Here is a 22980-nt window from a genome sequence, read left to right as displayed (position 1 = left end):
TCTACAAGGTGAAGGTAGGGCCATTGCCATTCCTCACCTTAGAGTCCTCAGTGTACACTGCCCGGTCCATAGTTGGGTTTGTTTGTATCTCTATGAAACCATTGATTTTCAGACTTATGCTGCGTACACACGATCGGACATTCTGGCAACAAAACTGTGGATCAAACTTGTCTTGCATACACACGGTCACACAAATGTTGTCAGAAATTCCAAAGGTCAAGAACGCGCTGACGTACGACGAGCTAAGAGAAATGAAGTTCAATAGGTTCAATAATTTTTGTTTTTGGAAATTCCGATCGTGTGTACGCGGCGTAACTTGCATGACCTTGACTGTAAAACCTTAAAAGTGAACATACTTTGAATATTATTAAAACATTATCTCCAACAGATGGACACTATCTCCCGAATGACTTAGGGCATCAGCGTACTTTATCTCCAGACTGTATTACAGAAGATGATGACTTTGCCCAGTTTCCTCCAGGAGTAAATCCTGTTATTAAAAATATACATCCTAGGCCGGGTACACACGGACAAACATGTATGGTGAAAGCGGTCCGTCGGACCGTTTTCACCATACATGTCTGCCAGAGGGCTTCTGTACGATGGTTGTACACACCATCGTACAGAAGTCCGCGCGTAAACAATACGCGGGGCGTGTCCGCGGTGTCGCCGCGTCGATGACGCGGTGTCGCCGCGACAATGACGCAGCGACGTGGGCGGCCCGCCTTTAAAATGCTTCCACGCATGCGTCGAAGTCATTCGACGCATGCGAGGGACGGCGGGCGCCTGGACATGTACAGTAGGTCTGTACTGACGACCGTACATGTCCGAGCGGGCAGGATTCCAGCGGACTGTTTTAAAACAAGTCCAGGAATATTTGTCCGCTGGGAAAAGGCCCGGCAGGCAAATGTTTGTTGGAATTCGGCCCGCTCGCGCCCACACACGACCAAACATGTCTGCTGAAACTGGCCTGCGGACCAGTTTCAGCAGACATGTTTGGTCGTGAGTACGGGGCCCTAGACTTCACCATGAAACTGGTTCAATGGATCCCGTTAAGTGCAAACCTCCTGGAATATCACCTACTGTCACAAGCACCGGTGAGGAGATATTTCCGTGTCCCCAATGTGACAAATGTTTTGGCTTTAAGCACAGACTTGTAAGACATCTCATGGTGCACACCGGAGAGCGGCCCTATATATGTTCAGACTGCGGGAAATCTTATGCACGGAAATTGGACCTTCTCACCCATGCCAAAATTCACACCGACGAGAGGCCCTTTTCATGTACGGTCTGTGGAAAAGGCTTTATAGATAAAAAGCGGCTTATTGAACACGAGCGAGTGCACACTGACGAGAGGCCATTTTTGTGTACAGTCTGCGGGAAGAGTTTTAGAGGACAAAAGTGGCTGATTGAACACGAGCGACTTCACACCGGTGAAAGACCTTTTTCCTGTGCGGTGTGCGGAAAAGGTTTTGGAGAGAAAAGGCGGCTTGTCGAACACGAGCGGCTGCACACCGGTGAGAAACCGTTTTCCTGTACGGTCTGCGGGGAGGGCTTTAGAGGAAAAAAGAGGCTGATTGAACACGGGCGACTGCACACCGGTGAAACGCCTTTTAAGTGTTCCGATTGCGGGAAGGAATTTAGAACCAGAGGCGTTCTAAACCTACATCGGCAATCGCATGCGAGCGGGCAGCCGTATTCCTGTGCGCAATGCGGAAAACGCTTTAAATATAGCATCAGCCTTAGCCGACACAAGAAACTTCATGCACAAGATAATTCCTTGTCCTGCTCGGAGTGCGGGAAATCTTTTACAACCAAATACGAACTTCGTGTTCATGCGAGATGCCACACGGGAAAGAAGGTCTTCCAATGTCCGGACTGTGAGAAATCCTTCTTATGGAATGCGGACCTTGTTAACCACCAGAGAGTTCACACCGGTGAGAAGCCCTTCCCTTGTTCTCTATGTGACAAACGTTTCTCCTATAAAGCCATCCTAGAGGACCATATAAAAGTCCACACCGGTGAGAGGCCATTTTCTGTACAGAGTGCGGGAAACGTTTCATTCAGAAAAGAGCCCTCAACCAGCATATGAAAAGCCACACCGGCGAGAAGCCGTTTTCGTGTTCCGAATGTGGTAAATGTTACTCACAGAAAGGAAGCCTTGACTACCACATGAAATGCCACACCGGCGAGAAGCCGTTTTGCTGCGAAAAGTGCGGAAAACTTTTTATGGTGCAACAGCAACTTCTCAAACACCAGAGTTGTGAAGGTAAGTGTGAGAAGTCAAAACCTGGACTCCTTGGAGAGCAAAAAGGTCACATCAAAGAGAAGAGGTTTCCATGTTTATTATGTGAGAAATCCTTTAAACGGAGAGACCGCCTTGTTACCCACCAGAGAGTTCACACCGGAGAGAAGCCCTTTTCTTGTCCTGAGTGCGGCAGATGTTTCTCCATTAAAAGAAACCTGGATGACCATATAAAAATGCACAGCAGCGTGAAGCCGTTTACCTGCGAAGTGTGTGGGAAAGGGTACATACAGCACCGGCACCTTCTTACACACATGACAAGCCACACAGACGAGAGGCCATTTTCATGTTCAGAGTGCGGGAAGAGTTACAACCGAAAAGACCGGCTAGTCAAGCATCAGAAGACAGAGGGTCACCAATGGCAGATACACAAATATGGAAGCGAATATTTTTCTGTCTAGAAACAGTATCATGAAACTGACGAGAGTTTTTAGTTGACTCAAATGAGTGGTGGGCCTACTATCGAAGCCCGCCTTAAATGAGTTGTGGGCCTATTATCTAAGCCCACCTTAGATCCATTCTCCCCCACCTCAATTAAATGGTGGGCCTACTATCTAAGCCCACCTTAGATCCATTCCCCCCCACCTCAAATGAGCGGTCGGCCTACTATCAAATCCCACCTTAGATCCATTCTCCCCCACCTCGAATGAGTGGCAGGCCTACTATCTAAGCCCACCTTAGATTCATTCTACCCCACCTCAAATGAGTTGTGGGCCTATTATCTAAGCCCATCTTAGATCCATTCTCCCCCACCTTAAATGAGTGGTGGGCCTATTATCTAAGCCCACCTTAACTCCATTCTCCCCCACCTCAAATGAGTTGTGGGCCTATTATCTAAGCCCACCTGAGATCCATTCTCCCCCACCTTAAATGAGTGGTGGGCCTACTATCTACGCCCACCTTAGATCCATTCATCACCATCTCAAATGTGTGGTGGGCCTACTATCTAAGCCCACCTTAACTCCATTCTCCCCCACCTCAAATGAGTGGAGGGCATATCATCTAAGCCCACCTTAGATCCATTCTCCCCCACCCTAGGGTATTCTTACTCTTCCTGGTTAATATTCATTGAATAAAATAAATTAAAGCTACAAAAAAAATAAAACTAGCAGATCTAGGAATTGAAGAAAAAATCTCACCAGTGGGCATCTGAGAGATATGGAACACTATGAGGTCAGAGTAAATGTAAACACTAACCGACCTATATTTCGTTTGCACTGTGAACTTTGTATAATGAACACTTGTCAAGTTTTATTACTTATAATAAAAGATATTTTCACATTTCATCTTTTTTTCTCTCTAGCATTAGCTGCACCTCATTACTCTGGACCAGCTTGCTGTTGGTAACAATGGTGGACCATGCCTGTGCAATGTGTGTCGGCAGTGCTGCTTGTAGTCCCCACCAATCATGCATGTGATAAGTAAGGGTTTTGCTAGACCTGGAATACCCTGAGGGGAGCAAGTGGCGATTGGTGGAAGTGGCCACAATGTAATGACAGTGGGAGTGGCGTGGTTAAATAGAATCTATGGCTACTTACTGTATATAACAAAATGGCACCCGTCCACACACTATGTCTACAATTAAGCCCGTACTTAGTGAAACAGGTTAGAGGGGTTCTCCCATGGGTAGGAGCCCAAGCTGAACCCTTTTTTTCTAAAGGGGAGCTCATTATATGCTGAAGCATTGTGCAGGTGGGTGCCATTTTACAATAGTCCTTGATGTGTCTGACAGTCCAGTATTTAACCCGACCAGCACCTGCAAACATTGAGGCCAGTTGGTTGGGATATCAGATTGGGGCATTTAACCACTTAAGCCCCGGACCATATTGCTGCCCAAAGACCCAAGGGGTTTTTACAGTTCAGGACTGCGTCGCTTTAACAGACAATTGCGCGGTCGTGCGACGTGGCTCCCAAACAAAATTGGCGTCCTTTTTTCCCCACAAATAGAGCTTTATTTTGGTGGTATTTGATCACCTCGGCGGTTTTTATTTTTTGCGCTATAAACAAAAATAGAGCGACAATTTTGAAAAAAATGCAATATTTTTTACTTTTTGCTGTAATAAATATCCCCCAAAAACATAAAAAAAAATTTTTTTTTCCTCAGTTTAGGCCGATACGTATTCTTCTACCTATTTTTGGTAAAAAAAATCGCAATAATCGTTTATCGGTTGGTTTGCGCAAAATTTATAGCGTTTACAAAATAGGGGATAGTTTTTTTGCATTTTTATTTTTTTTATTTTTTTTACTACTAATGGCGGCGATCAGCGATTTTTTTTCGTGACTGCGACATTATGGCGGACACTTCGGACAATTTTGACACATTTTTGGGACCATTGTCATTTTCACAGCAAAAAATGCATTTAAATTGCATTCTTTATTGTGAAAATGACAGTTGCAGTTTGGGAGTTAAACACAGGGGGCGCTGTAACATTTAGGGATCACCTAGTGTGTGTTTACTAGTGTAGGGGGGTGTGGCTGTAGGAATGACATCATCGATCGGGTGTTCCCTATAAAGGGAATCACCCGATGATGCGCCGCCACAGTGAAGCACGGGGAAGCCGTGTTTACACACGGCTCTCCCCGTTCTTCAGCTCCGGGGAGCGATCGCGACGGAGCGGCTAAAAACAAATAGCCGCGCCGTCGTCCCGGATCGCTCCCCGAGGGGACCCGACCGCCGCAAGTCGCGGGGGGGGGTCCCGATCGGACCCCCCACCCACGTCTAGGCAGGGACGTACAGGTACGCCAATGTGCCTGTACGTGCCATTCTGCCAACGTATATGTACATGCGGCGGTCGGGAAGGGGTTAAGAAGCATCATTTTTTTGGGAGGTTTTTGGTCTATAGTGGAACCTTGCTTTACGAGTTACACGGCTAACGAGCATTTCGAATAACGAGCAACTTTAAAAAAAAAAATCTGACTCGGTTTGCGAGTGTTGTCTCGCAATGTGCGCAGAATTCAAGCTAATGGGGTGTGCAGTACCGCATTTGGCCAGAGGTGCGGGGGGGGGGGGGGGGGGGGGGGGGGGGGGGGGGGCTGGTGACACTCGGAACGGTTCGGAAGCCATTCTAAGCCTTTCGGGAATAGTGTTTCGAAACCTTTCCAAGATCAGCCGAGCTGTCCCTGAGTATTTCCGAGGCTCTCCGGCACCAGTCTACCTCTGGCTGCATGCGGTATTGCATGCCATAGAAGTCAATGCGGAACAAATTATCTTTGTTTCCATTGACTTCTATAGGGAAACTCGCTTTGATATGCGAGTGCTTTAGATTATGGATTATGCTCTTAATCCAAGTTTCCACTTCACTTTCTGTATATATTGTACACATATTTTGCAGTCCTTCCAGATTATGTACTATGCAGCACAGTGTACAGAATCCAGGACCCATAGTTCAAGAGATAAGGCAAAAAAGGCAATGATCAGAAGAAGACCCTTCAGTGGAGAAACAAAGGCCTAGATTCACGTAGCGCCTTGATGATGAGAACACCAACAGAGGGACATAGGTGAATTTATTTCGCCCCGTAGCACTAAATCTACTAAAACCTGTAATAACGGGAGGAGAAGACTCCTGGTGTAGCATGAAAAGGGCTCGACAAGGGAAGAGGAGGAGCTCATCACAAACTGGCTACAACAAAATGGCTGCTGCCAGGTGGGATCACATGACACTATAGAGCATGAGCAACCTGATCCCCCAGTGGCCATGTTGGATACTGGAATCACACTGAGGTCACATGGAGGAAGTGGGCGGGGTATTTCTGGGACAGAGTAATGGCTGTACGCAGAGAGGGAAGAAGTTGGTGAGTATATCTCCTATTTCATCCTCCCCGCTACTTACTCTAAACCCAGTGATGTCATTATGGTTGGTGTCACCCTGTGTGGTAAACCACGGTTTCACCCCCCCCCCCCCCCCCCCGATTGGGCACTGCGCAGGCTCATTGGTGAGGCTCACTCCCCATTATTGTCCTCCGTGACCCCATTACGATCTGCAGCCTCCCCAGCACCCCATTGCTGTCCTCAGCTCCCCCCTTCACATTTCCCCATTACTATCCTCAGGTTCCCCCGCAGCACCCTATTATTGTTCTCAGACTCCCCCCCCCCCCCGCTGCACCCTATTACTGTCCTCAGATTCCCTCCCCCATTACTGTCATCCCCCCCCCCGCTGCACCCCATTACTGTCCTCAGCTTCCCCCTCAAGGTGCCCCATTACTGTCATCCGCTACCCCCAGCCCCCCCCCGCTGAACCCCATTACTGTCCTCAGCTTTCCCCTCACAGCGCTCCATTACTGTCCTCATCTTTCCCCTCACAGCGCTCCATTACTGTCCTCATCTTTCCCCTCACAGCGCCCCATTACTGTCCTCAGCTCCCCCCTCACAGTGCCCCATTACTTCCTCCGCTCCCGCCTCACAGTGCCCCATTACTGTCCTCATCTTTCCCCTCACAGCGCCCCATTACTGTCCTCAGCTCCCCCCTCACAGTGCCCCATTACTTCCTCCGCTCCCCCCCCATTGCACCCCATTACTGTTTTCAGCTTCTCCCTCACAGCGTCCCATTACTGTCCTCAGCCCCCCCAGTGCACCCTATTACTGTCCTCAGCTTCCCCCTCACAGTGCCCCATTACTGTCCTCCGCTTCCCCCTCACAGCGCCCCATTACTGTCCTCAGCTTTCCCCTCACAGCGCCCCATTACTGTCCTCAGCTCCCACCCTCCAGTGCACCCCATTACTGTCACCAGCTTCCCCCTCACAGCACCCCATTACTGTCCTCCGCTCCCCCACCCCCCAATGCACCTCATTACTGTACTCAGCTTCCCCCCCACAGCGCCCCATTACTGTCCTCAGCTTCCCCCTCACAGCACCCCATTACTGTCCTCAGCTACCCCCCACCCCCCAGTGCACCCCATTACTGTCCTCAGCTTCCCCCCCACAGCATCCCATTACTGTCCTCCGCTCCCCCTGCCCCCCCAGCGCACATTTTTACTGTCTTTAGCCCCGTCCTCACAGTGCTACAAGTTACTGTCTTCAGATGCCCCTCCTGCCCCCCCAGTGCACACCAATACTGTCTTTAGCCCCCTATCCTCACAGTGCCCCAATGTAATGTACAACATATTGGTCAGGAGTATGTAACATACACCATGCTGGATATACAGGACAGCAGTCAGGACTATGTAATGTACAACATATTGTTGGTAGAACAGTGGGCAGAAGTATGCAACGTACAACATAGTCCTGACTGCTGAACCATATTTTTCCTAGGTTGTACGCTACATACTTTTGTCCACTGTTCTACTAACAATATGTTGTACATTACACAGACCTTATGGCTACTCTGTATTCGCTATGCTGTCCTTACATATTTTTTGCAGAGCAGTAGACAGGAGTATGTTGTACATTACATAGTCCTGACTGCTGCACTATATTTGCCCTATGTAATGTACAACATATTGTATACAGAGCATTGGACAGGGCTATTTAACCACTTCCCGCCCGGTCAATAGACAATTGATGTCCGGGAAGTGGTTCTGTTACCCTGACTGGACGTCTATTGACGTCCAGCAGGATAACATGCCGGCGTGGGGGCGCGCAGCGCGGTGATGCGGGGTGTCAGTCTGACACCCTGCGTCTCTGATCTCGGTAAAGAGCCTCCGGCGGAGGCTCTTTACCACGTGATCACCTGTGTCCAATCACAGCTGATCACGATGTAAACAGGAAGAGCCGTTGATCGCCTCTTCCTCACTCGCGTCTGTCAGACGCTAGTAGAGGAGAGCCGATCAGTGGCTCTCCTGACAGGGGGGGTATACGCTGATTGTTTATCAGCGAAGCCCCACCGCGGATGTCCACACTGGACCACCAGGGAAGCCACCAGGACCACCAGGGAAGGTGGCAACATGTGGATGGCCAGGTATGTACTCCATGGCCATCCACATGTTAAAAAAATATTCGCAATGGATGCCAATCAGTGCCCACAAATGGGCACTGACTGGCAACATGGGCCCAGCAATGCCACCATCAGTATAATCCGTGCCCACCAGTGCCCATCTGTGCCACCTATCAATGCCCATCTTTGGTGCCACCTCATCGGTGACCATCAGTGCCGCCTTATCAGTGCAGCCATATCAGTGCCCGTAATTGAAGAAGAAAACGTAATTATTTACAAAAAAAATTAACAGAAAAAAATAAAAACTGGCTGCTGCACACTTCTTATCCACCTTCAGACTTCTACAGATCAGTAAATTCTCACTTTACCGTCCATCTTTAGATCACATCCATCAGTCTCCAAAACGGAGCCTTCGCCCCACTCTCTGACATCTGAGAGAAGCAACAAAAGAAGATTCCAGAGGTCATCAACAAGATAATAGGAGTAATCATGGAAGAGGTGAGCAGTGCCGAGAAGAAAGGAACAAGACGACTGTATGAATGTGTGTGTGTGTGGGAAGGTCTCATGATTAACTCCTGATTTCATTATTGTATATTCAGATTGGAAACGGGAGTGGTTTTATTGTTAAAGAAGAGATAAAAGAGGAGGATGAAGAGTTTGGCGTGAAGGAGGAGTTTTCAGAAGAACACAAGGATCTCTACAAGGACGTCATGATGGAGAATCAGCCGCCCCTCACATCACCGGGTAAGAGGAGACTTTATTGTAAAGGAGAGAGCAGTACGGAGGGTCCACCTAGATCCCCCATCATCTGATAAACACATAGAAACAATGGATTCAGTCAGAGTGTGTGTTTCCTACAGATGGATCCAGTAATGGGAACCCACCAGAGAGATGTCTCTGTCTTCTGTATTCCCAGCTAACAATGGGGCCCAAACTGTAGGGTGGTGCACATTATTGTAAAGGAGAGAGCAGTACGGAGGCTCCACCTAGATCCCCCATCATCTGATAAACACATAGAAACAATGTATTCAGTCAGTGTGTGTGTTTCCTACAGATGGATCCAGTAATGGGAACCCACCAGAGAGATGTCCCCGTCCTCTGTATTCCCGGGATTCCACACAGGAAGGTCACACCATCCCTCACCATCATCAGGTAGGTAGTTGGAATCAAGAAACGTTCAATATTATTAGTTCTTCTGTATTTTAGGTTTGTCCACTTTTTTTTATTTTTATTTAGGGTGAAAAAAACATGGATATAAAAGTTGAGTTTAAAGAAGAAACAAATGTGAGGGGTGATCAGTCATCTACGGAGGCAACAATTATTGTAGAAAAGGAGCAATCTTGTTTACATGTCAGCACAGGTACTCCGAGTACAGAAACGGAACATATTTTCAGATGGAAAGTGATGGAGAATCGGGAGACCATTAAAGCATCCGGTAAGAGAGGCAAATTAACTAATAATGGTAGAGCAGGAAAAGGAGACTGGGCTGTAAATGGTAGAGCAGGGAGAGGAGACTGGACTAGAAATGGTAGATTGGGAGGAGAGACTGGACTAGAAATGGTGGACCAGGAGGAGAGACTGGACTAGAAATGGTGGACCAGGAGGAGGAACTGGACTAGAGATGGTAGACCAGGAGGAGAGACTGGACTAGAAACGGTAGACCAGGAGGAGAGACTGGACTAGAAGCGGTAGACCAGGAGGAGAGACTGGACTAGAAACGGTAGACCAGGAGGAGAGACTGGACTAGAAACGGTAGACCAGGAGGAGAGACTGGACTAGAAACGGTAGACCAGGAGGATAGACTGGACTAGAAATGGTAGACTGGGAGGAACCGGACTAGAAATGGTGGATCAGGTGGAGGAACCGGACTAGAAATGGTGGACCACGAGGAGGAACTGGACTAGACTAGACTGGGAGGAGAGACTGGACTAGAAATGGTAGACCAGGAGGAGAGATTGGACTATAAATGGTAGAGCAGGAGGAGAGATTGGACTAGAAATGGTAGACCAGGAGGAGAGTTTGGACTAGAAATGGTAGACCAGGAGGAGAGATTGGACTAGAAATGGTAGACCAGGAGGATAGGCAGGTAGAGCAGAGATGCTAAACCTATTGTAAGATGAAGCTGAAGAGGCCTTCAACACATGATTAGTTGTATATTTGAATGTTGAATATTTTTGTCAATTTGCGTTCCATTGATTTAAATGAATTCTCATTTATTGGCAATATTGTCACAGCATTTGCAAAAGTTGACCCTAATTGTAAAAACCACAATTATATGTGTACATTTTTATTTTTATTGATGATATATCTAGATCTGTGCCCTTCATACAATTCTACTGAGTGTGCTAAATCATCAGAGAAGAACACTGATTGCTTCATCAGCAATATGTGCATTACGCACTCCTGACCCCTGCACTTCATGCATTATGCACTCTTGACCTATAGCAAAGTAGCCTCAGGTTTAACTATACTCCTTTACTCCCACAGGGTGCAGAGGGCAGCATTAAATGAAATACAGAGTGCAGAGATCAGGAGTAAGTAACACACAGGCTAAAGGGGAAAGTAGTATGTAATGTACAGAGGTCAGAAGTAACGCAGAGAAAGAAAAGGTCAAGGGTAGGTAAAACTTAAAAGTAGGGATCGCCCCTCATGGTCCTAGTCCCTGGTACATCTCCAGCTGGGATTCGATATAGGGTAAACTTTACACTGTGCAAGATCTCCGGCCACCTCAAAATGGTGCTGCTGGACTCCACAACTTAAAGCCAGAAAAAGAAAGCTGACATTCCATACATGCGCAATTAGCTACAGAAGGGCAGCAGCACCATTTTGGGGGTAGCCAAGCGCTTGCTCAGTGTAATGTTTAGGCTGAGAAACAGGGATGAATGACAGCTTACAATTAGAAAACTCCACCTCGATTCCTCAATATAACGTCATGTTCCCAACAAATGAGGAGGAGATACTGTACACCATATGAAAGGTCCATCTCCATTCCTCAATATAACGTCATGTTCCCAACAAATGAGGAGGAGATACTGTACACCGTCATGTTTCCAACAAATGCGTTCAGTAAGGAAATTAATTGAAGAGACTTAGAGGATGACCATAACAACATCATCGACGTATCTACTCCACAGCTAAATGTTCCATATAAAGGGTCCATCTCCATTACTCAATATGAGGTCATGTTCCCAACAAATGAGGAGGAGATACTGTACACCATATGAAAGGTCCATCTCCATTCCTCAATATAACGTCATGTTCCCAACAAATGAGGAGGAGATACTGTACACCATATGAAAGGTCCATCTCCATTCCTCAATATAATGTCATCAGTGTATGTAAACCATGACCCATAGTCGGGTTTGTGATATCTTTTCTTATAATGGTGTTTATAATTGTACCTAATTCCCCAAAGATCTCTGTGAAACCATTGATTGATTTCTAGACTAGCATGCATAACGCAGTTAAATCTGATTATTAATAAAACCTTTACCTTCAACAGATGAACAAAGTGTCCCGAACAACTTGGAGAATCACCTTACTTTATCTTCCGACTGTAATGCAGAAGACAATAACTTTGCCCAACATCCTCCAGGAGTAGATCCTAATATTGAAAATATACATCCAAAACACAACCAGGAGAACAGATCAATGGATCCCTCAAACACCAAACCACGTTCTCCTGGAATATCACCTACTGTTACAAGCACCGGTGAGAAGATATTTCAGTGTCCCCAATGTGACAAATGTTTTGGCTTTAAGCACAGACTTGTAAGACATCTCATGGTGCACACCGGAGAGCGACCCTATATATGTTCAGACTGCGGGAAATCTTATGCACGGAAATTGGACCTTCTCATACATGCCAAAATTCACACCGGTGAGAGGCCTTTTACCTGTACGGTGTGTGGGAAAGGTTTTGTAGAGAAAAGACGACTTAGCGAACACGAGAGAGTGCACACCGGTGAGAAACCATTCTTATGTACAGTCTGTGGAAGGGGTTTTGGAGAAAAAAAGCGCCTCATTGAACACGAGCGGCTGCACACCGGTGAAAGGCCGTTTTCCTGTACGGTGTGTGGGAAAGGGTTTGGAGAGAAAAGGCGGCTTATCGAACACGAGCGACTGCACACCGGTGAGAAACCATTTTCCTGTACGGTCTGCGGGGAGGGCTTTAGAGGGAAAAAGTGGCTGGTCGAACACGAGCGACTGCACACCGGTGAAACGCCTTTTAAGTGTTCCGAATGCGGGAAGGAATTTAGAACCAGAGGCGTTCTAAACCTACATCGGCAATCGCATGCGCATGGGCAGCCGTATTCCTGTGCGCAATGCGGAAAACGCTTTAAATATAGCATCAGCCTTAGCCGACACAAGAAACTTCATGCACAAGATAATTCCTTGTCCTGCTCTGAGTGCGGGAAATCTTTTACAACCAAATACGAACTTCGTGTTCATGCGAGATGCCACACGGGAAAGAAGGTCTTCCAATGTCCGGACTGTGAGAAATCCTTCTTATGGAATGCGGACCTTGTTAACCACCAGAGAGTTCACACCGGTGAGAAGCCCTTCCCTTGTTCTCTATGTAAAAAATGTTTCTCATCTAAAAGCATCCTTGAGGACCATATAAAAGTCCACACCGGTGAGAGGCCGTTTTGCTGCACAGCATGCGGGAAACGTTTCACTCAGAAAGGAGCCCTCAACCAGCATATGAAAAGCCACACCGGCGAGAAGCCGTTTTCGTGTTCCGAGTGTGGCAAGTCCTACTTGCAGAAAGGAAGCCTCGACTACCACATGAAATGCCACACCGGTGAGAAGCCGTTTTCTTGCGAAAGGTGCGGTAAAGGTTTCATATTACAACAACAACGTCTCAGACACCAGAAAAACTGTACGGGCGAGGGTCCGACTCCAACTTCAGAGTGCGAGACGTCAAATTCTGAGATTGCTGTACAACAAAAAGGTCAGGAGAAGGTAAAATCTGAACAGAAAAAAGGTCGGACGGAAGAGAAGAGGTATCCATGCCTAATATGCGAGAAATCGTTCAAATGGAAAAACCACCTTGTTACCCACCAGAGAGTTCACACCGGAGAGAAGCCCTTTTCTTGTCCTGAGTGCGGCAGATGTTTCTCCATTAAAAGAAACCTGGATGACCATATAAAAGTGCACAGCAGCGTGAAGCCGTTTGCCTGTGAAGTGTGTGGGAAAGGGTACATACAACACCGGCACCTTCTTACACACATGACAAGCCACACAGGCGAGAGGCCATTTTCATGTTCAGAGTGCGGGAAGAGTTACAACCGAAAAGACCGTCTAGTTAAGCATCAGAAGACAGAGGGTCACCAATGGCAGATAAACAATTATGGAAGCAAATCTTTTTCTGTCCAGGAACAGGAAAATGAAACTGAGGGGAGCTTATAGTTGACTCAAATGAGTGGTGGGCCTACTATCTAATCCCACCTTAGATCCATTCTCCCCCACCTCAAATGAGTGGTGGGCCTACTATCTAATCCCACCTTAGATCCATTATTCCCCACCTCAAATGAGTGGTGGGCCTACTATCTAATCCCACCTTAGATCCATTCTCCTCCACCTCAAATGAGTGGTAGGCCTATTATCTAAGCCCACCTTGGATCCATTCTCCCCCACCTCAAATAAGTGATGGGCCTACTATCAAATCCCACCTTGGATCCATTCTCCCCCACCTCAAATGAGTGGTGTGCCTACTATCTAAGCCCATCTTAGATCCATTCTCCCCCACCTCAAATGGGTGGTGGGCCTACTATCTAAGCTCAACCTGGATCCATTCTCCCCCACCTCAAATGAGTGGTGGGCCTATTATCTAAGCCCACCTTAGATCCATTCTCCCCCACCTTAAATGAGTGGCGGGCCTACTATGTAAGCTCACTTAGATCCATTCTCCCCCACCTCAAATGAGTGGTTTGCCTACTATCTAAGCCCATCTTAGTTCCATTCTCCAGCACCTCAAATGGGTGGTGGGCCTACTATCTAAGCCCAACCTGGATCCATTCTCCCCCACCTCAAATGAGCGGCGGGCCTACTATCTAAGCCCACCTTGATCCATTTTCCCCCACCTCAAATGGGTGGTGGGCCTACTATCTAAGCCCAACCTGGATCCATTCTACCCCACCTCAAATGAGTGGCGGGCCTACTATCTAAGCCCACCTTAGATCCATTCTCCCCCACCTCAAATGGGTGGTGGGCTTACTATCTAAGCCCACCTTGGATCCATTCTCCCCCACCCTAGGGTGTTCTTACTCTTCCTGGCTAATATTCATTAAATAAAGTAAATTTAAGCTACAAAAAAATAAATAAAACTAGCAGATCTAGGAATTGAAGAACAAATCTCACCAGTGGGCATCTGAGAGATATGGAACACTATGAGGTCAAAGTAGATATAAACACTAACCGACCTATATTTAATTTGCACTGTGCAGTTTGTATAATGAACACTTGTCAAGTTTTATTACTTGGAATAAAAAATATTTTCACATTTTATTATTTTATTTTATTTTTCTGCTCGTCATTACTCTGGACCAGCTTCCTGTTGGTGACAATGGTGGACCATGCCTGTGCAATGTGTGTCGGCAGTGCCGCTTGTAGTCACCACCAATCATGCATGTGAAAAGTCAGGGTTTTGCTAGACCTGGAATACCCTGAGGGGAGCAAGTGGCAAATGGCGGAAGTGGCCACAATGTAATGATGTGAAGGAATGTGATAATCTTGAAAATGCCTATTTTCTTATGTGTATACATGTTTCTATGCATCTTTTCTATACTATAAAGTCTATATTCTACTTTTGTATATACTGTATATGTAAACTGCTTTAATAAAGTCCTTACTCAAGAGGGTCTCTAGTAACACCCCCTCCCATTGAGGTGACTGGAGAAGCTAAAGATGGCGTTTGCTCCCTACTCCCACGCATCAGAAGAATGAGGAAATAGTAGACTGGACAAGTGATGAGCAAGCTTCAGCCAATCAGATGTGCTCTTTGGACTCACATTAACATAATAGTGACGTATCGTGCTGTGTGTAAAGAGCTTGGTACTGCCTGTAATAAACATTAGATAAGGAAGTAATTGAACTGAACAGATGCATCAGTGTCTTACTCCCAGCGTGCACGCATGTTATCTACACTTTACAATTCGGAACAGCAGTAGAATTCCATCTTAACCCCTTTGAGGTATACCACCTTTATAATGACAGTGGGAGCGTAGAATAGAATAGAATCTATGGCTACTTACTGTATACAACAAAATGGCACCTGTCCACACACTATGGCCCAGATTCACAAAGCACTTACGCCGACGTATAACAAGTTACGCCGACGTAAGTGCAAATGTGCGCCGTCGTATCTGTGCACCAGACCCACAAACAGACATGCTCTTAAAACCAGGCTACACCCCGCCGACGTAGCTTGCTCACGCCGGCGTAGGGTGGGCGCACTTTTAGGCTGGGCGCATGGTGCCGCTCCCATTGATTAGCCGTTCAAACATGCAAATGAGGGAAATACGGCGATTCACAAACGTGCGTGTGCCCGGCGCATGCTACGCGAGATGCGCGTAAGTTGTACGTCCGGCGTAAAGTTATTCCCCATAAAGGAGGTGCAACCCGGCAACAGACATGCAAAGGTCTGCACCAGGGAACACAAGCCGGCGTATTGTGCGTTGGACGTGTGTCTGGCTGGGCGTACGTTATGTTCACGGCGTACGCATTGATCCGTCGTAGCTTAGGCAGTTTTGCTGGCGTGGTTGTGAGCAGGCGCATAGGGTTGCGTCCACATCACGGCGCAGTTCGTGATACGTACCTGTCTGGCGCTCGGCCCATCATTTGCATGGGGTCACGCCTCATTTGCATGGGTTCACGCCCACTTCCACCTACACCGACGTGCGCCTTCGAAACCCACGCCACGCTGGCTCAGCAATGGGAGCACTGGCTTGCCGAATGCAATGCTTGCCTCTCTGCGCTACGTTGGCGTGCCGTACGGTGTGTGCTCTACGGCGGCGTAATGTGCGCCTTGGTCTCTGTGAATCTGGGCTAATGTCTACAATTAAGCCTTTACTGGTTGAAACATGTTCGAGGAGTTCTCCCATGGGTAGGAGCCCAAGCTGAACCCATTTTTTCTAAAGGGGAGCTCATTATATGCTGAAGCATTGTGCGGATGGGTGCCATTTTATAATAGTCCTTGATGTGTCTGACAGTCCAGTATTCAACCCAACATTGAGGCCAGTTGACTGGGATAACAGATTGGGGCATTTGAGAAGCATCAATTTAATTAGTGTTTTTGGTCTTCTTTCTGTATATGTTGCATACGTATGCTGCAGTCCTTCCAGATTATGTATGTAGCATTACCCCCCGGAGGAGCTGCTGGATTTTTGGGCAGCACATTTACCTCATGGCTCCTCCGAATTCCTAGGAGTGAATGATGCATATTGCATATGGTAGAAGTAAAGGAATGTCCGGAACAGGTGCTCTTTATTACCCAGCCGGGTAAAAACAATAAACTTGTGGTGAGGAAAGTAAAGTTGAAGAAGGAAGAATAGCAGATTCAGGCGTGATGGTAAGGAAACAGTCCTGCTCCCAAGCGTAACACTTCTCTGCGCCACTCCTGCCCGAGTGGGTTTAGTGAACCTGGACAGGCCTCTCTCACTGACTTGGCAGCCGGAGTATCACTCGGACAATTATAGGATAAAGTCTCTGCCACAGACCCTCCTTGGTGAACTTGAACTTGAGGAAAAGTCTCTGCCACAGAACCTCCTCTGTGAGCCTCAGAAAGATACCTCTGCCACAGACCCTCTCTGGATGAAATTCTCGGAGCTATCCCTCCTTAGATGAGTTACGCTTGGATCTCCTTCAACTTGTCGCCCAGGTACCGACTGGCAGGTGTTCAATCCCTCAGTGTCCGGCTACCTCGATCCCCGGTGGTTTGTCCAGGCCCTTTTGGATCACCAGCCTCTCAATGGCGCTCCTCAGCCTGACTCCCCACCGCACAGCAGTACAGCTTGGGATCCTCAAAGGTGGAAACCCAGTCACTCACTGGGTCCCCGTCACTGTTTCGAATACCCCGGGCCATTGTGGCCCCGGAACCAGGAACACCGCGTGGCACGCACGCCCCGGCCAGGTAGGCCATAAAGGTGATGTGGTGACCTTAAAGATGGGTGCCACACTTGACGAAAAAGACCCAGAACTAATGGCATCTGCCTCATAAATACCCCTCCCCAGCATGCACAGCAAAGTCCAACCCTCCTGATTGCCTGCTGGGAAAGAGCACCCAAACCATGACTCCACTGCTGCCACTTGCAGCACCAGGGCTGGAAGAACACCCCAGTACAGCAGAATAAGCCCACAGCCAAGCTGAGGCAGAGACCCTGTTTTGCACTTAACAATTTGGATCAGAGTCTAACTACACTCTGATCTACTTCTAAATTTAACTAGCACCGGTACCATAAAGTACACAGGCGCTACATGTACTATGCAGCACAGTGTACAGAATCCAGGACTCGTAGTTCAGGAAATAAGGCAAAAAAGGCGATGATCAGAAGGCTCTTCAGTGGAAAAACAAAATGTCCAAGCACCACTTCAAGAGAGAAGGAAAAAAGTACCCCAGCATTAGTTGCCAGTGGTACGAAATATTGGCCCAGTGCCAATAGTCAGTGTGAGAAAACATGCCCCACTATCAGTAGTCATTGGCAAGAGGAACACCCTGGTGTTGGTGGTCACAGCGTCCCATTACTGTCCTCAGCTTCCCAGTCACAGCACCCCATTACTGTCCTCAGCTTCTCCCTCACAGCATCCCATTACTGTCCTCAGCTTCTCCCTCACAGCATCCCATTACTGTCCTCAGCTTCTCCCTCACAGCGTCCCATTACTGTCCTCAGCTCCCCCCACACAGCGTCCCATTACTGTCCTCAGCTCCCCCCTCACAGCACCCCATTACTGTCCTCAGCTTCCCCCTCACAGCACCCCATTACTGTCCTCTGCTCACCCCGCCCCCCACAGTGCACCCCATTACTGTCCTCTGCTCCCCCCACCCCCCACAGTGCACCCCATTACTGTCCTCATCTTCCCCCTCACAGCACCCCATTACTGTCCTCAGCTTCCCCCTCACAGCACCCCATTACTGTCCTCAGCTTCCCCCCTCACAGCATCCCATTACTGTCCTCAGCTTCCCCCCTCACAGCGTCCCATTACTGTCCTCAGCTTCCCCCTCACAGCGCCCCATTACTGTCCTCAGCTTCCCCCTCACAGCGCCCCATTACTGTCCTCAGCTTCCCCCTCACAGCGCCCCATTACTGTCCTCAGCTTCCCCCTCACAGCGTCCCATTACTGTCCTCAGCTTCCCCCTCACAGCGTCCCATTACTGTCCTCAGCTTCCCCCTCACAGCATCCCATTACTGTCCTCAGCTTCCCCCTCACAGAATCCCATTACTGTCCTCAGCTTCCCCCCTCACAGCGTCCCATTACTGTCCTCAGCTTTCTCCTCACAGCGCCCCATTACTGTCCTCAGCTTCCCCCTCACAGTATCCCATTACTGTCCTCAGCTTCCCCCTCACAGCATCCCATTACTATCCTCAGCTTTCTCCTCACAGCGTCCCATTACTGTCCTCAGCTTCCCCCCTCACAGCATCCCATTACTATCCTCAGCTTTCTCCTCACAGAATCCCATTACTGTCCTCAGCTCCCCCCACACAGCACCCCATTACTGTCCTCAGCTTCCCACTCACAGCGCCCCATTGCTGTCCTCAGCTTCCCCCTCACAGCGTCCCATTACTGTCCTCAGCTTCCCACTCACAGCACCCCATTACTGTCCTCAGCTTCCCCCTCACAGTGCCCCATTACTGTCCTCAGCTCCCCCCTCACAGAATCCTATTACTGTCCTCAGCTCCTCCCACACAGCATCCCATTACTGTCCTCAGCTTCCCCCTCACAGCACCCCATTACTGTCCTCAGCTTCCCCCTCACAGCGTCCCATTACTGTCCTCAGCTTCCCCCTCACAGCGTCCCATTACTGTCCTCAGCTTCCCCCTCACAGCGTCCCATTACTGTCCTCAGCTTCCCCCTCACAGCGCCCCATTACTGTCCTCAGCTTCCCCCTCACAGCGTCCCATTACTGTCCTCAGCTCCCCCCACACAGCGTCCCATTACTGTCCTCAGCTTCCCCCTCACAGCGTCCCATTACTGTCCTCAGCTTCCCCCTCACAGCGCCCCATTACTGTCCTCAGCTTCCCCCTTACAGCATCCCATTACTGTCCTCAGCTTCCCCCTCACAGCGTCCCATTACTGTCCTCAGCTCCCCCCACACAGCGTCCCATTACTGTCCTCAGCTTCCCCCTCACAGCGTCCCATTACTGTCCTCAGCTTTCCCCTCACAGCACCCCATTACTGTCCTCAGCTTTCCCCTTCACAGCGTCCCATTACTGTCCTCAGCTTCCCCCTCACAGCGTCCCATTACTGTCCTCAGCTTCCCCCTCACAGCATCCCATTACTGTCCTCAGCTTCCCCCTCACAGCGTCCCATTACTGTCCTCAGCTTCCCCCTCACAGCATCCCATTACTGTCCTCAGCTTCCCCCTCACAGCGCCCCATTACTGTCCTCAGCTTCCCCCTCACAGCGTCCCATTACTGTCCTCAGCTTCCCCCCTCACAGCGCCCCATTACTGTCCTCAGCTTCCCCCTCACAGCATACCTTTACTGTCCTCAGCTTCCCCCCTCACAGCGCCCCATTACTGTCCTCAGCTTCCCCCTCACAGCGCCCCATTACTGTCCTCAGCTTCCCCCTCACAGCGCCCCATTACTTTCCTCAGCTTCCCCCTCACAGCGCCCCATTACTGTCCTCAGCTTTCTCCTCACAGCGCCCATTACTGTCCTCAGCTTCCCCCCTCACAGCGTCCCATTACTGTCCTCAGCTTCCCCCTCACAGCGCCCCATTAATGTCCTCAGCTTCCCCCTCACAGCGCCCCATTACTGTCCTCAGCTTCCCCCTCACAGCGCCCCATTACTGTCCTCAGCTTCCCCCTCACAGCGTCCCATTACTGTCCTCAGCTTCCCCCTCACAGCGTCCCATTACTGTCCTCAGCTTCCCCCTCACAGCATCCCATTACTGTCCTCAGCTTCCCCCTCACAGCGTCCCATTACTGTCCTCAGCTCCCCCCTCACAGCGCCCCATTACTGTCCTCAACTTCCCCCTCACAGCGCCCCATTACTGTCCTCAGCTTCCCCCCTCACAGCGTCCCATTGCTGTCCTCAGCTTCCCCCTCACAGCGTCCCATTACTGTCCTCAGCTCCCCCCACACAGCACCCCATTACTGTCCTCAGCTTCCCCCTCACAGCACCCCATTACTGTCCTCAGCTCCCCCCACACAGCACCCATTACTGTCCTCAGCTCCCTCCTCACAGCGTCCCATTACTGTCCTCAGCTTCCCCCTCACAGCATCCCATTACTGTCCTCAGCTTCCCCCTCACAGCACCCCATTACTGTCCTCAGCTTCCCCCTCACAGCGTCCCATTACTGTCCTCAGCTTCCCCCTCACAGAATCCCATTACTGTCCTCAGCTTCCCCCTCACAGCGCCCCATTACTGTCCTCAGCTTCCCCCTCACAGCGTCCCATTACTGTCCTCAGCTTCCCCCTCACAGCGTCCCATTACTGTCCTCAGCTTCCCCCTCACAGCGTTCCATTACTGTCCTCAGCTTCCCCCTCACAGCGTCCCATTACTGTCCTCAGCTTCCCCCTCACAGCGTCCCACTACTGTCCTCAGCTTCCCCCTCACAGCATCCCATTACTGTCCTCAGCTTCCCCCTCACAGCGCCCCATTACTGTCCTCAGCTCCCCCCACACAGCGTCCCATTACTGTCCTCAGCTTCCCCCTCACAGCGTCCCATTACTGTCCTCAGCTTCCCCCTCACAGCGTCCCATTACTGTCCTCAGCTTCCCCCTCACAGCGTCCCATTACTGTCCTCAGCTTCCCCCTCACAGCGTTCCATTACTGTCCTCAGCTTCCCCCTCACAGCGTCCCATTACTGTCCTCAGCTTCCCCCTCACAGCGTCCCATTACTGTCCTCAGCTTCCCCCTCACAGCGCCCCATTACTGTCCTCAGCTCCCCCCACACAGCGTCCCATTACTGTCCTCAGCTTCCCCCCTCACAGCGTCCCATTACTGTCCTCAGCTTCCCCCTCACAGCATCCCATTACTGTCCTCAGCTTCCCCCTCACAGCATCCCATTACTGTCCTCAGCTTCCCCCTCACAGCGCCCCATTACTGTCCTCAGCTTCCCCCTCACAGCGTCCCATTACTGTCCTCAGCTTCCCCCTCACAGCGTCCCATTACTGTCCTCAGCTTCCCCCTCACAGCACCCCATTACTGTCCTCAGCTTCCCCCTCACAGCGCCCCATTACTATCCTCAGCTTCCCCCTCACAGCATCCCATTACTGTCCTCAGCTTCCCCCTCACAGCGTCCCATTACTGTCCTCAGCTTCCCCCTCACAGCGCCCCATTACTGTCCTCAGCTTCCCCCTCACAGCATCCCATTACTGTCCTCAGCTTCCCCCTCACAGCGTCCCATTACTGTCCTCAGCTTCCCCCTCACAGCGCCCCATTACTATCCTCAGCTTCCCCCTCACAGCGTCCCATTACTGTCCTCAGCTTCCCCCTCACAGCGCCCCATTACTATCCTCAGCTTCCCCCTCACAGCATCCCATTACTGTCCTCAGCTTCCCCCTCACAGCGTCCCATTACTGTCCTCAGCTTCCCCCTCACAGCGCCCCATTACTATCCTCAGCTTCCCCCTCACAGCGTCCCATTACTGTCCTCAGCTTCCCCCTCACAGCGCCCCATTACTATCCTCAGCTTCCCCCTCACAGCATACCATTACTGTCCTCAGCTTCCCCCCTCACAGCGCCCCATTACTGTCCTCAGCTTCCCCCTCACAGCATACCTTTACTGTCCTCAGCTTCCCCCCTCACAGCGCCCCATTACTGTCCTCAGCTTCCCCCCTCACAGCGTCCCATTACTGTCCTCAGCTTCCCCCTCACAGAATCCCATTACTGTCCTCAGCTTCCCCCTCACAGCGCCCCATTACTGTCCTCAGCTTCCCCCTCACAGCGTCCCATTACTGTCCTCAGCTCCCCCCACACAGCGTCCCATTACTGTCCTCAGCTTCCCCCTCACAGCGTCCCATTACTGTCCTCAGCTTCCCCCTCACAGCGTCCCATTACTGTCCTCAGCTCCCACCCCTAGTGCACCTCATTACTGTCCTCAGCTTCCCCCCTCACAGCACCCCATTACTGTCCTCTGCTCCCCCCACAGTGCACCCCATTACTGTCCTCAGCTTCCCCCTCACAGCGTTCCATTACTGTCCTCAGCTTCCCCCTCACAGCGTCCCATTACTGTCCTCAGCTTCCCCCTCACAGCGTCCCATTACTGTCCTCAGCTTCCCCCTCACAGCGCCCCATTACTGTCCTCAGCTCCCCCCACACAGCGTCCCATTACTGTCCTCAGCTTCCCCCCTCACAGCGTCCCATTACTGTCCTCAGCTTCCCCCTCACAGCATCCCATTACTGTCCTCAGCTTCCCCCTCACAGCATCCCATTACTGTCCTCAGCTTCCCCCTCACAGCGCCCCATTACTGTCCTCAGCTTCCCCCTCACAGCATCCCATTACTGTCCTCAGCTTCCCCCTCACAGCATCCCATTACTGTCCTCAGCTTCCCCCTCACAGCGTCCCATTACTGTCCTCAGCTTCCCCCTCACAGCATCCCATTACTGTCCTCAGCTTCCCCCTCACAGCGTCCCATTACT

At 49.9% G+C, this 22980-nt stretch overlaps 3 protein-coding genes and 1 long non-coding RNA gene across 5 annotated transcripts; all 4 read left to right on the top strand.

Annotated features, from left to right (window-relative positions):
* The first annotated feature begins 275 nt into the window (after positions 1–275).
* Positions 276–3591, top strand: LOC120910158 (gastrula zinc finger protein XlCGF8.2DB-like). 2 transcript variants are annotated; one of them, XM_040322040.1, is made up of 3 exons: positions 276–515; positions 1021–1775; positions 1836–3591. In XM_040322040.1, exons 2-3 carry the CDS (start codon positions 1043–1045, stop codon positions 2090–2092), a joined length of 990 nt encoding a protein of 329 aa, XP_040177974.1. In that variant the 5' UTR covers positions 276–515; positions 1021–1042; the 3' UTR covers positions 2093–3591. The 2 variants fall into 2 exon arrangements, with proteins under 2 accessions (XP_040177974.1, XP_040177973.1); XM_040322039.1 differs by having other exon boundaries at positions 283–515; positions 1021–3591.
* LOC120910570 (oocyte zinc finger protein XlCOF22-like) lies at positions 2173–2706 on the top strand. Its single transcript, XM_040322328.1, has one exon. The coding sequence runs from the start codon at positions 2173–2175 to the stop codon at positions 2704–2706; it is 534 nt and encodes a 177-aa protein (XP_040178262.1).
* A 2411-nt stretch (positions 3592–6002) lies between the features above and the next one.
* LOC120910211 lies at positions 6003–8873 on the top strand. Its single transcript, XR_005741414.1, has 3 exons — positions 6003–6097; positions 8556–8672; positions 8774–8873. It is a non-coding gene; the product is annotated as an uncharacterized LOC120910211 (long non-coding RNA).
* A 420-nt stretch (positions 8874–9293) lies between these two features.
* LOC120910009 (zinc finger protein 260-like) lies at positions 9294–15301 on the top strand. Its single transcript, XM_040321841.1, has 4 exons — positions 9294–9326; positions 9411–9609; positions 11677–12564; positions 12625–15301. The coding sequence occupies exons 2-4, from the start codon at positions 9423–9425 to the stop codon at positions 13584–13586; spliced, it is 2037 nt and encodes a 678-aa protein (XP_040177775.1). The 5' UTR covers positions 9294–9326; positions 9411–9422; the 3' UTR covers positions 13587–15301.
* The last annotated feature ends 7679 nt before the right edge of the window (positions 15302–22980 follow it).

This window comes from Rana temporaria, chromosome 8 (genome assembly GCF_905171775.1).
Source record: "Rana temporaria chromosome 8, aRanTem1.1, whole genome shotgun sequence".
Classification (NCBI taxonomy): domain Eukaryota; kingdom Metazoa; phylum Chordata; class Amphibia; order Anura; family Ranidae; genus Rana; species Rana temporaria.
This window is presented reverse-complemented; position numbering and strand designations above follow the sequence as displayed.